Below are 17,135 nucleotides of genomic sequence, written 5' to 3'. Positions count from 1 at the left end.
AGAACAGTGTGACACCACTGTGCACTGCACATGTGGTATGCTGGAATTGTCCCTGCTGTGGAGGCTGAGGACATGGTAGAGGATGAGGAGGCAAAGGCGGACATTGTCGCAGGACCAAAGGCGTAAGAATGTGGAGGCGGAAGTGCCGTCACCCTGCCAAGTTGCTGGTGTGGCTGTGCAGGAACCACATTCACCCAGTGGGCCGTAAAGGACATGTATTGTCACTGACTGTAGTTACAGCTCCACACGTCGGCGCTGCCGTGCACTTTGGCAGACACCGACAGGCTAAAGGACTGGCCCACCTTCTGTTCTACAAATGTGTGCAGGGCTGGTACTGCCTTTTTGGCAAATAAATGATGGCTTGGGATTCTCCACCTCGGCTCGGCACAAGCCATTAGTTCTCTGAAAGGTGCAGAGTCCACCACTTGGAAAGGGAGGGACTGTAGCAACTTGGTCAGAAGCACATTCAGCTTCTGCGCCGTTGGATGAGTGCACACATACTGTTGTCTCTTGGCAATAGCTTCGGTGATCAATTGCTGACAGAATGACTGACGAGGAGTAGGAGGAGGAGCAGGTGCATCAGATGATGGGAAGGACAGACAGTTCCTTCGGCTGAGGTGGTGTAGCCTTGACTGCCTGAAATCGGGTGCGTGCCAATGGGTGATGCAGCGGTTTCTGCGGCAGGCTGGACCACCACATCAGAGTCATGGTTCGCCCCCGGCCCCTTTATGGTGACGCTGCATATGTTGATGCAGGTCCATGGTGCAAACGATGACACTTTGGCCACGCTTCACCTTCTGCCCACAGATTCTACAAATGGCCATGTTCACCTCCTCTGTTTGGATCACGTTTGGATCACAACCTCCCACTGCTGCCACCCTGCTGACTCCCGACCACACTAGTGACTTGCTGTCTACACCGCTGCCTCACAGGCAAGCTGCCACCCTCTTGTCCTGATGATGATGATGAAGCCCCTAATTCACCTGGCTCCCAAGTGCAATCAGCTACATCATCATCATCATCAAGTACTATCTGCACATCACTGATGTCCTCCTCAACGATCTCTAAGTCAGGACCCTGACCACTCGCAACACCAGCTCCCACGCCACTCTCCTCATCATTACTTGCCTGCCTCCCGGAGGAAGTGGCGGATGTCTCCTCCACATCTTGGCTAACCAGTAGCTGCTGACTGACCTCTAGTAGATTGTCCTCACTGTATAGTGGAGCTGAGCCCACAGTATATAATACTTCTCTGGCTGAGGGAACAGAAAATGACAGAGGCAGGTTAAGGACAGGTGAGGGCACAGTGCCTGATCCCTGGGCCATGCCAACTAAGGTTTGTGTCTGATGAACCCACCGACTCTTGGCTGGGGGTGTCTGATGTCACTTGGGACGAAGTGGATGACCGAGTCAACCATTCAAGAACAGCTGGGTTGCTGATCACGACCGCTAGATGACACCGGAAGTTAAGGCCTCTCGCTGCGACTCCTGCTGCCATTCCCCCTTACTCTGTTGCGACCTGTGCCTGCGCCTGAAACATTTAGACCTCTGGCACTTCTCTGTCTGATATAATGTTAGATCAAATAAAAAATTTCAAAAGAAATTAAAACACCCCAAAAAAGTGTTTAATTTTCTAACTTAACCACACAACGGCTAATAAGCCCTTTTTTCCCACTAACACATGCCAAAAAGGGCTTTAGAACTGCACCGCTGAACAGCAAATAATATATACTTTTTTCCACTTATACACGCCACAAAAGGCTTTAGAACATATAACTGCACCACTTCACGGCAAATAATATATATTTTTTTGCCACTAATACACAACAAAAAGGGCTTTACAACATATAACTGCACTGCTGAACGGCAAATAATATATATTTTTTTGCCACTGATACACAGCAAAAAGGGCTTTAGAACATATAACTACACCGCTGAACGGAAAATAATATATATTTTTGCTACTAATGCATGCCAAAAAGGGCTTTAGAACATATAACTGCACCGCTGAACGGCAAATAATATTTATTTATTTTTTGCCACAAATGCACACCAAAAAGGGCTATAACTGCAACGCTGAACGGCAAATAATATATATATTTTTTGCCACTAATACACGCTAAAAAAAGCTTTAGAACATATAACTGCATCGCTGAATGGCAAACAGGCCCTTTATTTTTTTCATATCTAAAAAGGGTAAAGGACAGCTCTGCCCCTGACTCAAGATGGCAAGGTGCACCAGACTGATGTCGCACCCCGATCACCAAGAGAAAATTGTAATAAAGGAAAGAATGGGCACTCTTATAGCTGGACCACAAAGTTAGTAAAGTGACACTAATTTATTGAATAGGAAATATTAATAACAATATATGGAATGGTACAGAAAATGTACTATTGTCACTATGCACAAAATAAAATTAAATTATATAGTATACCCTAAAAATATGCAGGCCTCTAAAAATACAATAAAATAGTTGATAAAAAACAATTTAATCTAATATCAGTCCACTGGTATAGCTGATAGGTGAATAAGCTGGAAGGCCTGGCCAAGATGACTTATACACACCACAAAAGACTTTAGAACATATAACTACACTGCTGAAGGGAAAATAATATATATTTTTGCTACTAATACACGCCAAAAAGCGCTTTAGAACATATAACTGCACCGCTGAATAGCAAATAATATATATATTTTTTTGCCACAAATAGACACCAAAAAGGGCTTTAGAACATACAGTATAACTGCACCGCTGAACGGCAAATAATATATATTTTTTTGCCACTAATACATCCAAAAAAAAGCTTTAAAACATATAACTGCACAGCTGTACAGCAAATATATATGTTTTGCCACTAATACACACCAAAAAGGGCTTTAGAAAATATAACTGCACCACTGAACGGCAAATAGGCCCTTATTTTTTTCCACTTATAAACACCACAAAGGGCTTTAGAACATATACCGTATTTTTCGCTTTATAAGACGCACCTGATGATAAGACGCACCTAGGTTTTTGAGGAGGAAAATAAGAAAAAAATATTTTGAACCAAAAGGTGTGCTTTTGGTAGGTTTTGAACTAATGGTGGTCTGTGGATGCCGCACTGTTATGAGGGATCTGTGGATGACGCACTGTTATGTGGGATCTGTGGATAATGCACTGTTTTGGGGGATCTGTGGATGACGCACTGTTATGGGGGATCTGTGAATGACGCACTGTTATGGAGGTATCTGTGGATGACGCACTCTTATGGAGGTATCTGTGGATGACGCACTCTTATGGGAGGATCTGTGGTTGACGCATTGTTATGGGAGGATCTGTGGATGACACACTGTTATGGGAGGATCTGTGGATGACGCACTGGTATGGGAGGATCTGTGGAAGACGCACTGTTATGGGGGGATCTGTGGATGACGCACTGTTATGGGGGGAGCTGTGGATGACGCACTGTTATGGGAGGATCTGTGGGTTACGCACCGTTATGGGGGGATCTGTGGATGATGCACTGTTATGGGGGATCTGTGGATGATGCCCTGTTATGGGGGGATCTGTGGATGATGCACTGTTATGGGGGATCTGTGGGTGACACACTGTTATGGGAGGATCTGTGGATGACGCCCTGTTATGGGAGGATCTGTGGATGACGCACTGTTATGGGAGGATCTGTGGATGACGCACTGTTATGGGGGATCTGTGGATGACGCACTGTTATGGGGGGATCTGTGGATGATGCACTGTTATGGGGGATCTGTGGATGATGCACTGTTATGGGGGGATCTGTGGATGACGCACTGTTATGGGAGGATCTGTGGATGATGCACTGTTATGGGGGGGATCTGTGGATGATGAACTGTTATGGGGGGTTCTGTGGATGACGCACTGTTATGGGAGGATCTGTGGATGAGGCACTGTTATGGGGGGATCTGTGGATGATGGACTGTTATGAGGGGATCTGTGGATGACACACTGTTATGGGGGGATCTGTGGATGACGCACTGTTATGGGAGGATCTGTGGAAGACGCACTGTTATGGGGGGATCTGTGGATGACGCACTGTTATGGGGGGATCTGTGGATGACGCACTGTTATGGGGGGAGCTGTGGATGACGCACTGTTATGGGAGGATCTGTGGGTGACGCACCGTTATGGGGGGATCTGTGGATGGTGCACTGTTATGGGGGATCTGTGGATGATGCCCTGTTATGGGGGGATCTGTGGATGATGCACTGTTATGGGGGATCTGTGGATGATGAACTGTTATGGGGGGTTCTGTGGATGACGCACTGTTATGGGAGGATCTGTGGATGAGGCACTGTTATGGGGGGATCTGTGGATGATGGACTGTTATGAGGGGATCTGTGGATGATGCACTGTTATGGGGGATCTGTAGATTACACCGATGGGGGATCTGTGGATTACACTGATGGGGGATCTGTGAATTACACTGATGGGGGATCTGTGGATGACACTTATGGGGGTATCTGTGGATTACACTGATGGGGGATCTGTGGATGACACTTATGGGGCTCTGTGGATGACACTTATGTCATCCACAGATCCACATAAGTGTCATTACGTTATGAGGGATCTGTGGATGACGCACTGTTATGGGGGATCTGTGGATAATGCACTGTTTTGGGGGGATCTGTGGATGACGCACTGTTATGGGGGATCTGTGAATGATGCACTGTTATGGAGGTATCTGTGGATGACGCACTCTTATGGAAGGATCTGTGGTTGACGCATTGTTATGGGAGGATCTGTGGATGACACACTGTTATGGGAGGATCTGTGGATGACGCACTGTTATGGGAGGATCTGTGGAAGACGCACTGTTATGGGGGGATCTGTGGATGACGCACTGTTATGGGGGGAGCTGTGGATGACGCACTGTTATGGGAGGATCTGTGGGTGACGCACCGTTATGGGGGGATCTGTGGATGGTGCACTGTTATGGGGGATCTGTGGATGATGCCCTGTTATGGGGGGAACTGTGGATGATGCACTGTTATGGAGGATCTGTGGATGATGAACTGTTATGGGAGGTTCTGTGGATGACGCACTGTTATGGGAGGATCTGTGGATGAGGCACTGTTATGGGGGGATCTGTGGATGATGGACTGTTATGAGGGGATCTGTGGATGATGCACTGTTATGGGGGATCTGTAGATTACACCGATGGGAAATCTGTGGATTACACTGATGGGGATCTGTGGATTACACTGATGGGGGATCTGTGGATGACACTTATGGGGGGATCTGTGGATTACACTGATGGGGGATCTGTGGATGACACTTATGGGGCTCTGTGGATGACACTTATGTCATCCACAGATCCCCATAAGTGTCATTACAGATCCCCTATCAGATGCATCAGTGTGGAGGGAGGAGGCGTAGACACTCATGGCCGGGCCCAGTGCAGTGATTCTACTCTAATACACCGGGCCCCGCAGCTGTTAAGTACATTCAATACGATTGGGTCCGCAATTACTGTACTGTACTTACTGTAGTACCTTATGTATAGCATTAAGACGGCGCAGACCGACAGCTCCCTCGGTCATGCGCTGCCTGCCCGCCTGCCTGCTTATCTCACTTGATGAATGAACAGGCAGGCGGGACAGGCGGCGCATGAGGAAGGAGCTGCGGCAGGGGGGAATGCGGCGAATAAGGAAGGAGCTGGGGCAGGCGGCGCATGATCGAGGGAGCTGCGGCAGGCGGCGCATGACCGAGGGAGCTGCCGGTCTGCGCCGTATTAATGCTATACATAAGGTACTACAGTAAGTATAGTACAGTAATTGCGGACCCATTCGGATTGAATGTACTTAACAGCTGCGGGGCCCGGTGTATTAGAGTAGAGTCACTGCACCGGGCCCCGCCATGAGTGTCCCCGCCTCCTCCCTGCACACTGATACTTCGCTGGCTGCACTGTGCAGCATAGCGGCCAGCGAAGTATCCGCTTTATAAGACGCACGGCCATTTCCCCCCCACTTTTTTGGGGGGAAAAGTGCGTCTTATAAAGCGAAAAATACGGTAACTACATAGCTGAACCGCAAACAATATATATATTTTTTGTCACAAATACTCTCCAAAAAGGGCTTTAGAACAGATGACTGCACCGCTGAACGGCAAAAAATAAATACATTTTTGCCACTAATACGCGCCAAAAAAAGCTTTAGAACATATAACTGCACCGCTGAACGGCAAATATATATTTTTTGCCACTAATACACGCCAAAAGGGCTTTAGAAAATATTAATGCACCGCTGAAAGGGCAAATACATATTTTTTGCCACTAATGCACACCAAAAAGGGCTTTAAAAAATATAACTACACCGCTAAATGGCAAATATATTTTTTTTTGTCACTAATACACACCAAAAAGGACTGCAATTTTCTCACTTCACCACACAACGGCAAATGCTTTTTTTTGTGCCACTAATACACACCAAAAAGGGCTTTAGAACATATAACAGCACTGATGAACGGCAAATAATATACGTGTATATATTTTATTGCCACTGATACATGTCAAAAAAGGCTTTAGAACATATAACAGCACCGATGAACGGCAAATAATATATATATTTTTGCCACTAATACATGCCAAAAAGGGCTTTAGAACATATAACTGCACCGCTGAACAGCAAATAATATATATTTTTTTGCCATTAATACATGCCAAAAAGGGCTTTAGGACATATAACTGCACTGCTGAATGGCAAATATATATATTTTTGCCACTAATACATGCTAAAAGGGCTTCTTTAGAAAATATAACTGCACCGCTAAATGGCAAATATATATTTTTTGCCACTAATACACACCAAAAGGGCTTTAGAAAATATAACTGCACCGCTGAACGGCAAATATATATATTTTTTCCACTAATACATGCCAAAAAGGGCTGTCATTTTCTCACTTCACCACACAACATCAAATACTTTTTTTGTGCCACTAATACACACCAAAAAGGGCTTTAGAACATATAACTGCACCACTGAAAGGCAAATAATATATATTTTTTTTGCCATTAATACACGCCAAAAAGGGCTTTAGAAAATATTACTGCACCGCTGAACGTCAAATATATATATATATATTTTGCCACTAATACACACCAAAAAGGGCTTTAGAACATATAACTGCACCGCTGAATGGCAAAAAAAAAATTTTTTCCCACTAATACACGCTAAAAAGGGCTTTAGAACATATAACTGCATTGCTGAATTGCAAATAATATATCATTTTTTGCCACTAATACATGCTAAAAAGGGCTTTAGAAAATATAACTGCACCACTGACGGCAAATAATATATATAATTTTGCCACTAATACACGCCAAAAAGGACTGTAATTTTCTCAATTCACCACACAACGGCTAACAAGCCCTTTTTTTCCCACTAATACAAGCCAAAAAATGCTTGAGAACATATAACTGCACCGCACAAGGGCAAATAAGAAATACATAGAAATATTTCCCTGTAATAAACCCTGTTAATGGCTGTATCAAACACACCCTAATAACAAGAACGGTTTGCTGGAATTACAGAGCTGTATAATGGCAATTTGGATCTGCAGAAAGTGCAGCAAGGTGTAATAGGATTGTTCCTATTAGCCAGGCTGTAAACTCCCCTACTGAACCCTGTTCAACATAAATACTTTGGAATGATTCCTCCCTATCCTTTCCCCAAACTTCTGTACCACTGTCCCTAGCGCCGGCTGACATCTCTTCCTGCTCTAAGTACACTGGAAAATGGCTGAATCCAAGATGGCTGAGGCTATTTATAGGGCTGTGACATCACAGGGCTGGCTGCTGATTGGCTGCATGCATGGCATTGTGGGTGATCCCTCGTTCCCAGAGTTCCTTGCGCCATGTTCTAACACGTGCAGCAGCCATTTTAGAAAAAAAATGTATTCTTTACCACGAAGCTTGAGGAAATTCAGAATCGCTGCAAATTAAATTTTTCCTAAAATTCGGATCGAATTTCACTTCGTCAACTTCGATTCGCTCATCTCTACTAGCAATGTCCAGGTGAGTGTATTCGCATTTCAGTCATTCTTACATGGCAGGGAACTTTCTCTGGACTTGCAGCAACAGAACAGTCTGCCGCTACACAGGTTAATCCATGATGTTCCAACTCGCTGAAATTCACCAATGCACATGCTCAAGCATCTGTACAAGCAGCGGAAAGCTTTGAACGATTTTTTCATGCACCAGACCATGTCAGCAGCAGGGAGAATGTGTTGTTTTGAGGTCAGGAAGTGGTAGCTCAATCGAGAGCAGCTAAAGCCTTTCAAAGAGGCCATAAAGTTTGTCAGCATGGACCACTGCATGAACACTTTCATCCCCCTCATATTTATTTTAGAATAGACAATGATGCTCATGTAGCAAGACACAATGACGGAAGAACAGCTAACACATCTTGCTGCCTGTCCTGTAGCTGTTGGGGGTCTATAAGGAGAAACTGCCATGGAGGAGGAGGATGGGAATGAGCAGCTGCCAACTGAAGAGAAGGAGGTGAAATCAGATGTGGAGGAGCAGCAAGAGAATGATGATGACTATCGCACCAGTCAGGCCCACTAATCATCTCAGTGGAGCGCAAAGCCGAAAAGAACTGGATTCTCTGTCATGCTGGCTAAGATGGCGAGCTGTATGCTCACTTGTGTATGCTTTTAGACCGTCGCTATCAAATCAAAATGGGAGAATGTTTTACTTCTGCCAAAAGGGAGGACAAATTATGTTATTACCAGAAAACGAATATATAGCACTTAAGCAGGGAGGAATCATGACTTCAGATGGAAAAAAATTATGAATATTCAAAAAAACTAATATACTGTATAGCACTATATTCAATATATTGCTATATATTTCTTTTTTTTTCATTTTATAAATTCTTTATTTTCAGAATTTTTAATAGAGATACAAACAAAAAGTATCCTGAAGACAATGAATGAAATCTATGTAGAGGGGTGTTACAAATTTTCTAGGCATGACAATATTAGTCAACACACGACAATATCATAGTCATTAAGAAGCCAGTTAAGATGTAGGAGGTACCTAACCATATATTGCATTTAAATAGACATTTCTAGTTCCCCTGTACCATATATCTGACTCTTTAAGGTCATCCTGGCCATATGACGATGTGTGAGTCATATGTTACCTATATGGAGTAGAAGACATAGACAATAGTATAAAGAAAGTGTTGTGAAAAGAAAAGAAAAGTTGAGATAGGGAAAGGAGGGAGAGACAAGGGAAAAAAGAGGGGGGGGGAGTGGGGGGTGTATACACCAATTCCTAAGGCTATTAAGTCTGTCAGCAACCTGAGGAACCTTATGATTGTTTGCTCTGTTGGTTACGTGGTGGTCTTCTTCTCTGAATGTATTCTCGGCTCCACCTTAGATCAAGACACCTCACTCACCCTCATTCAGCGCCCTCCAAGGTTGCCAGGTTTTTAAGAATTTCTCATGACTTCTATTAATCCAGCTCATCATTTCTTCAAATTGGGCTATTTGATTAGCTTTGGCTTTCCATTCCTGTATGGATGGAGTATTGGTATTTCTCCAGTGAAGGGGGATAATGGCCTTAGCTGCCGAAATGAGATGTGTCACTAAATTGCGTTTGGATGGCCTATATAGGTCAGTTGGTAGGGAAAAGAAGACCATTTCTGCTGTGATCTTGAGATCAGGGGTGGTAACTTTGTTAATTATCTTGGAGATATTCTCCCAGAAGGGTATGATCAGTGGGCATGACCACCATATGTGGGATAATGAGCCCAAACCTCTGTCACATCTCCAGCACAGTCGATCAGGGGACACACCACACCTATGTAAGAATTCCGGGGTTCTATACCATCTGGTAAGAAGCTTAAAGTGATTTTCCTGTAGTCGTATGCATGGTGACGATCCATGTGAGAAAGCTAGAATCTTTTTGAGATCCCGGTCAGAGAAGACAGTGTCAAGCTCTCTCTCCCATTCCCTGACAAAGAGTGGTTTTTTCGTCTCGCCCTCAGCTCCCACCAAAGCATAGAGCGAAGCGATTTTCCTCTGCTTGGGGAGTGGTGAAATTATTACCTTTTCGAAGTCAGTTAAAGATCTACTTGGCGTGCACCTCTTTCCCAGTCCACCGCACACAGTACCTAAGTATGCTTTTGTTAGGAAAAAGCCCGGTGAGTCTTTAATTCGCTCCGGGAGTCTGCTCAATATAGCTGCTTCTGTGTCCGGGAATAGATCGCCTATTCTAGTTTGAGTTAAAGAAGACCACACTTCCGGATGAATATCGCTGCTTTTACCTAGTAGGTCAGGGATAAGGTTTACTGGTAACAGTGGAGATGGGCTAGGGGCTAGTGTAGTATTTAGCTCTTTCCATGTCTCTCTGATCCCTTTCAATAAGGGGTCGAGATCCCTATTCTTATTGTAGCTTATGTTGGGCAACCAGAGAAGCTTCTGGAGCATGGGCCCTACATTTTGTCGCATTAAGTCTTGCACACCTGGTTGTCTCTTCGTATCTACTGATTCTAGCCATCTGTTTAGCTGTATGGCCTGGTAATTAGTGATGTCGCGAACATAAAATTTTCAGTTCGCGAACAGCGAACGAGAACTTCCGCAAATGTTCGCGAACTGGCGAACCGGGCGAACCGCCATAGACTTCAATAGACAGGCGAATTTTAAAACCCACAGGGACTCTTTCTGGCCACAATAGTGATGAGAAAGTTGTTTCAAGGGGTCTAACACCTGGACTGTGGCATGCCGGAGGGGGATCTATGGCAAAACTCCCATGGAAAATTACGTAGTGGACGCAGAGTCGGGTTTTAATCCATAAAGGGCATAAATCAACTAACATTCCTAAATTGTTTGGAATAACGTGCTTTAAAACATCCAGTGTGTGTATACGATCAGGTATGATGTTGTATCGATCAGGTAGTGTAAGGGTTACGCCCGCATCACAGACATTGACAGACCAAACTCCCCTTTTAATGCACCGCAAACAGTTCATTTGCACAACCGCAAACTCCCCATTTGCACAAGGTTGGATACCAAGCTAGCCACGTCCCGGTGATGTCATTGAAGGTTTCTTCCTCCACCCAGCCACGTACAACACCAAGGGTCCCCGAAAGGTCAATTGAATTGATTTTTCGAACGGGGAGATGGTTAAAAAAACGCTGGCTCCCTCCCCTTTGTTTTTATCCACGGTGACTGCGTCTGCGCCGTGCAATTTACTGTCACACCCGATATGAGTGGTATTTTCTGTAGTACTATTCTCATCAGTTTAATCCCTCTAACGTCCCCAATCTGGGTGCCATTTATTGAATAGATTTTTCGAACGGGGAGATGGTATCAGTGGTTGGCACTGGCAGTGGGCACACTACAGTCAGTAGAAGCGGGCCTGACACACACTGGCAGCAGGCAAGCAACTGAAATTACACTAAAGTGTAAAAATTAAATGCCTTATTTATCGGCAAGCTACTGTGCCACCCGGTATGAGTGGTTGGCACTGGCAGTGGGCACACTACAGTCAGTGGAAGAGGGCCTGACACACACTGGCAGCAGGCAAGCAACTGAATTTAGACTACTGTCTAAAAATTAAATGCCTTATTTATCGGCAAGCTACTGTGCCACCCGGCATCAGTGGTTGGCACTGGCAGTGGGCACACTACAGTCAGTGGAAGCGGGCCTGACACACACTGGCAGCAGGCAAGCAACTGAATTTAGACTACTGTCTAAAAATTAAATGCCTTATTTATCGGCAAGCTACTGTGCCACCCGGTATCAGTGGTTGGCACTGGCAGTGGGCACACTACAGTCAGTTGAAGTCGGCCTGACACACACTAGCAGCAGGCAAGCAGCTGAAATTACACTAAAGTGTAAAAATTAAATGCCTTTTTTATGCAAAGTCCTGTGCCAGCCGGTATGAGTGGTGGGCACTGGCAGTGGGCACACTACAGTCAGTGGAAGTCAGCCTGACACACACTGGCCGGGAACTAACCTTAGATTAAAGTGTAAAAATTAAGTGCCTATTTTTTAAGCAAAGTCCTGTGCCACTCGGTATGACAGGGGTGGGCACTGGCAGTGGGCACACTACAGTCAGTTGAAGTCGGCCTGACACACACTAGCAGCAGGCAAGCAGCTGAAATTACATTAAAGTGTAAAAATTAAATGCCTTTTTTAAGCAAAGTCCTGTGCCAGCCGGTATGAGTGGTGGGCACTGGCAGTGGGCACACTACAGTCAGTGGAAGTCAGCCTGACACACACTGGCAGGCAACTAACCTTAGATTAAAGTGTAAAAATTAAGTGCCTATTTTTTAAGCAAAGTCCTGTGCCACTCGGTATGACAGGGGTGGGCACTGGCAGTGGGCACACTACAGTCAGTGGAAGTCAGCCTGACACACACTGGCAGGCAACTAACCTTAGATTAAAGTGTAAAAATTAAGTGCCTATTTTTTAAGCAAAGTCCTGTGCCACTCGGTATGACAGGGGTGGGCACTGGCAGTGGGCACACTACAGTCAGTTGAAGTCGGCCTGACACACACTAGCAGCAGGCAAGCAGCTGAAATTACATTAAAGTGTAAAAATTAAATGCCTTTTTTAAGCAAAGTCCTGTGCCAGCCGGTATGAGTGGTGGGCACTGGCAGTGGGCACACTACAGTCAGTGGAAGTCAGCCTGACACACACTGGCAGGCAACTAACCTTAGATTAAAGTGTAAAAATTAAGTGCCTATTTTTTAAGCAAAGTCCTGTGCCACTCGGTATGACAGGGGTGGGCACTGGCAGTGGGCACACTACAGTCAGTTGAAGTCGGCCTGACACACACTAGCAGCAGGCAAGCAGCTGAAATTACATTAAAGTGTAAAAATTAAATGCCTTTTTTAAGCAAAGTCCTGTGCCAGCCGGTATGAGTGGTGGGCACTGGCAGTGGGCACACTACAGTCAGTGGAAGTCAGCCTGACACACACTGGCAGGCAACTAACCTTAGATTAAAGTGTAAAAATTAAGTGCCTATTTTTTAAGCAAAGTCCTGTGCCACTCGGGATGACAGGGGTGGGCACTGGCAGTGGGCACACTACAGTCAGTTGAAGTCGGCCTGACACACACTGGCAGGCAACTAACCTTAGATTAAAGTGTAAAAATGAAGTGCCTTTTTTTTAAGCAAAGTCCTGTGCCAGCCGGTATGAGTGGTGGGCACTGGCAGTGGGCACACTACAGTCAGTGGAAGTCAGCCTGACACACACTGGCAGGCAACTAACCTTAGATTAAAGTGTAAAAATTAAGTGCCTATTTTTTAAGCAAAGTCCTGTGCCACTCGGGATGACAGGGGTGGGCACTGGCAGTGGGCACACTACAGTCAGTTGAAGTCGGCCTGACACACACTGGCAGGCAACTAACCTTAGATTAAAGTGTAAAAATGAAGTGCCTTTTTTTTAAGCAAAGTCCTGTGCCACACGGGATGACAGGGGTGGGCACTGGCAGTGGGCACACTACAGTCAGTTGAAGTCGGCCTGACACACACTAGCAGCAGGCAAGCAGCTGAAATTACACTAAAGTGTAAAAATTAAATGCCTTTTTTATGCAAAGTCCTGTGCCAGCCGGTATGAGTGGTGGGCACTGGCAGTGGGCACACTACAGTCAGTGGAAGTCAGCCTGACACACACTGGCAGGCAACTAACCTTAGATTAAAGTGTAAAAATTAAGTGCCTTTTTTTAAGCAAAGTCCTGTGCCACACGGAATGACAGGGGTGAGCACTGGCAGTGGGCACACTACAGTCTGTGGGCCTGCAGCTCCTCACACACAGGCAGGCCAGGCAACTGCAATATGTATATAAAGGAAAAAAAAAAAGCAGACTAATGTTGCAGCCCTAAAAAGGGCTTTTTGGGGTGCTGTCAGGACGCTGTCCTTACAGCAGAGATCAGATGAGTCTTTCAGGACTGGAGTGGACACTGAATTCACTAGCCTAGCTATCGATTTCCCAATTAAATCAGCAGCAGTTACAGTCTCCCTCCTCTCACTAAGACTGCAGCTTCAGAATGAATCTAAAATGGATGCTGTGCAGGAGGTGGGAGGGTCTGGGAGGGAGGGTATGCTGCTGATTGGCTGGAATGTGTCTGCTGACTGTGAGGTACAGGGTCAAAGTTTGCTCAATGATGATGTATAGGGGGCGGACCGAACATCGCATGTGTTCGCCCGGCAGAGGCGAACGCGAACAAGCTATGTTCGCCGGGAACTGTTCGCCGTCGGATAGTTCGGGCCATCTCTACTGGTAATATTTTGAAACATCTCGGAGGCCCAAGCCCCCTCTATCTTTATGTCTAACTAAGAGATTGTGTGAGAGTCTAGATCTCTTTCCGTCCCATAAGAACTGAGAAAAGGTTCTTCTTATCTCCTGGAAGAATGTTTTTGGCAAGTGGATCGGGACCATTTGCATTACATACAGGATCTTGGGAAAAACATAGGCTTTAATCACATTCTTCCGGCCCATCCAGGATAGGTATGGCAAATTGTACTTTTGTAATAGTCGTGAGGTGTCACTTTTGAGAGGTGTAAAATTGCATCTAAATAAATCCTCTAAGTTTCTTGGTATCAATATCCCAAGATATTTTAAAGGACCCTTGGTCAAATGGAATGGAAGGTGGGACTGTAGGGGAGTTGCTCGTGATTCAGAGAGTGAGATGCTTAATATTTCGGACTTAGAATGGTTGACCTTAAAGTCTGATATTTGGCTAAAAGACTCAATCTTTTCAGTTAAATGAGTTAGTCCTGTCTCAGGGTTAGTCACCCAGAAATAAAAGATCATCTGCGAAAGCAGTACATTTCAATTCCGCTTGACCATGACTAACTCCTTTAATCTCGGGGGCCTGTCTGACTGACTGAATGAGTGTTTTTACCACCAAGATGAATAGGGAGGGGGACAATGGACATCCCGGTCTTGTACCGTTTGTAATCTCAAAGGTCGGAGACAGCGTGCCATTGACCTTCAGCCTAGCATGAGGTTGCTGATAGAGAGTGAGTATTGAGTGTGTAAAAGACTCTGGTATGGCAAATTTTTCTAGTATAATTTCCATGAAGTTCCAGTTGACCCTGTCAAACGCCTTCTCCGCGTCTATGCTTAACAGAGTCAACAGGAACCTTTTTGTTTTAGCTGCATGAATTGCATGGAAGATTCTGTGGGCATTATCTTTCCCTTCTCTGCCCTGAATAAATCCCGACAGTAGCTTGCCTAGTCTGGTTGCTAAGATTTTGGCCCAAATCTTCAGGTCCAGGTTCAAGAGGGAAATTGGCCTGTAGCTTCCGCAATTCTGGGGGTCTTTGCCTTCTTTATGTATGAGGATGACATAAGATTCTTGTGTCTGTCTAGGCAGCTGGCCTCCTTGTAATAGCACGTTACATATATCAGTAAGTCTGGGTAATAGGATGTCATGAAAACTCTTATAGTATAGAAGCGGCAGACCGTCTGGGCCAGGGCTCTTTCCCGGTGGGAAACTGCTCACAATAGAGTTCACTTCCTCTAACGTGACTGGGTTAGTCAGGAAGTCCAAGTCAGCTGTGCGTATTACCGGCAGTTTTAGTGTGTCTAGAAGTTTTTTGATGTGCATCCGCCTAGATTCATTTTGGAGTAGGGGTTTGTCTTTGTTTAGGTTATAAAGGTCTTCATAAAATTTTTGGAAGGCCTCAGCTATTTCGGGAGTTTCCTGTATGATGGATCCGTCTGCCTTCTTTATTTTGGAAATATGTGACATATTTTTAGTCTTTTTTAAGATTGCTGACATCATTTTGCCTCCCTTATCTCCATGTGCGTACACTTTGTGCTGAAAGTGTAGCCACTGTTTCCTCACTCTCTGGGCTAACAGATTTTTAAGCTGAGTTCTAAGCTTCACAAGTTCATCCTGAGTTTTTTTACATGCAGACAATTTATTTAGTTTTTCAATATTTGATATCTGGTCTAGAATGGAATCTAGAACCCTCTGTTGCTCTTTTTTGGCCCTCGTCCCAATAGAGATGAAGCAGCCCCTAATATATGCCTTATGAGCTTCCCATTTTATAGGAGAGGTGCTGTGTGCGGTGGAATTGGTCTCGAAATACATCTCCAGTTGAGATCTAACCTGTTCAATATGTAGTCTGTTATTCAACAAGGATTCGTTAAGTTTCCAGTTCCACTCTCTTCTTGGTAGGGAGGCGAGGGTCACGTGGCAGGGAGCGTGGTCAGAGATGGTGATGTTCCCAATCTCCGGCTGCGCTGGAGACAGGCAAAAGAGAAGCAGAAATCAAGATGTGGTCAAGTCTCTGATATGAACCATGTGGATTAGAAAAAAAGGAGTAGTCTCTAACAGAGGAGTTGCTAGTTCTCCACACATCAATCAGCTGCAAGTTCTGTAGTTTTTTATGTAATCTACAAATGTGTTTCTGGGCGATGTGTGACTTGGCGGTAGAGGAATCTAATTCTGGGTTCAGAACCAGGTTAAGATCAGCACCTAGGATCACCTGGCCCTCTGCAAAATGTTTGATGATTTCCAGGGCTTTGAGAAGCCATTGAACCGTTGCCTTGTTGGGGGCGTATAGATTAGCTAAGGTGTATTTTTGCGAGGCAATCTCCCCCTTTAGGATCAGAAGTCTACCTTCATCATCCGTGTGTTGCTGGAGTAATACGAAGGGTATAGAGTGATGGATGGCTATAGAGACTCCCTTGGAGGCTGAAGTAGGGTGGGCGCTATGGAACCATTGGCTAAATACCCGAGATGGAAGCTTTGGCATTTTTTTCTGTCTTAGGTGTGTCTCTTGTAGAAAGATTATGTGAGCTCCCATTTTCTTTATAGCTAGCATCACCTGACCTCTCTTTTGAGGTGAGTTGAGGCCTTTGACATTAAATGTTGTTATTTTCACTTCCGCCATTATCACTTAGGTGACAAGACTCTAGTTATCCTTACTAGTGTAATCAGATCTTGGGCGTTAGTTGTGTGGGGAAGAGGGGGGGGGGTAGGAGTGGGTAAAGTAGAGCTATGTAGGCAGGAGGAAAAGGGAGAAAAGAAAAAAAATATGTAAAATGCAAGTGATAAACAATATATCAGAATCTAGTGAGTAGGAGTCGGGAGAGAGTAAGACTCTTGACTTATCCCTCGCACCCCAAGCCTGCAAAGCAGGCT

The 17,135-nt window shown here is 45.0% G+C and overlaps 1 protein-coding gene across 1 annotated transcript in view; it reads right to left on the bottom strand.

Moving 5' to 3' along the window:
- The window catches only part of LOC120991083 (vomeronasal type-2 receptor 26-like), a 53,758-nt gene extending 36,874 nt beyond the window's left edge, over window positions 1–16,884 (bottom strand). Inside the window, exons 1-4 of the mRNA XM_040419972.1 lie at window positions 16,819–16,884; window positions 16,389–16,629; window positions 16,098–16,231; window positions 14,930–14,990 (exon numbers count right to left, since the gene is read on the bottom strand). Of these exons, the coding sequence (XP_040275906.1) occupies window positions 14,930–14,990; window positions 16,098–16,231; window positions 16,389–16,629; window positions 16,819–16,884 (502 nt within the window). The remainder of the gene's footprint in view (window positions 1–14,929; window positions 14,991–16,097; window positions 16,232–16,388; window positions 16,630–16,818) is intronic.
- Window positions 16,885–17,135: the final 251 nt, after the last annotated feature.

This window comes from Bufo bufo, chromosome 2 (genome assembly GCF_905171765.1).
Source record: "Bufo bufo chromosome 2, aBufBuf1.1, whole genome shotgun sequence".
Taxonomy (NCBI): Eukaryota; Metazoa; Chordata; class Amphibia; order Anura; family Bufonidae; genus Bufo; species Bufo bufo.
This window is presented reverse-complemented; position numbering and strand designations above follow the sequence as displayed.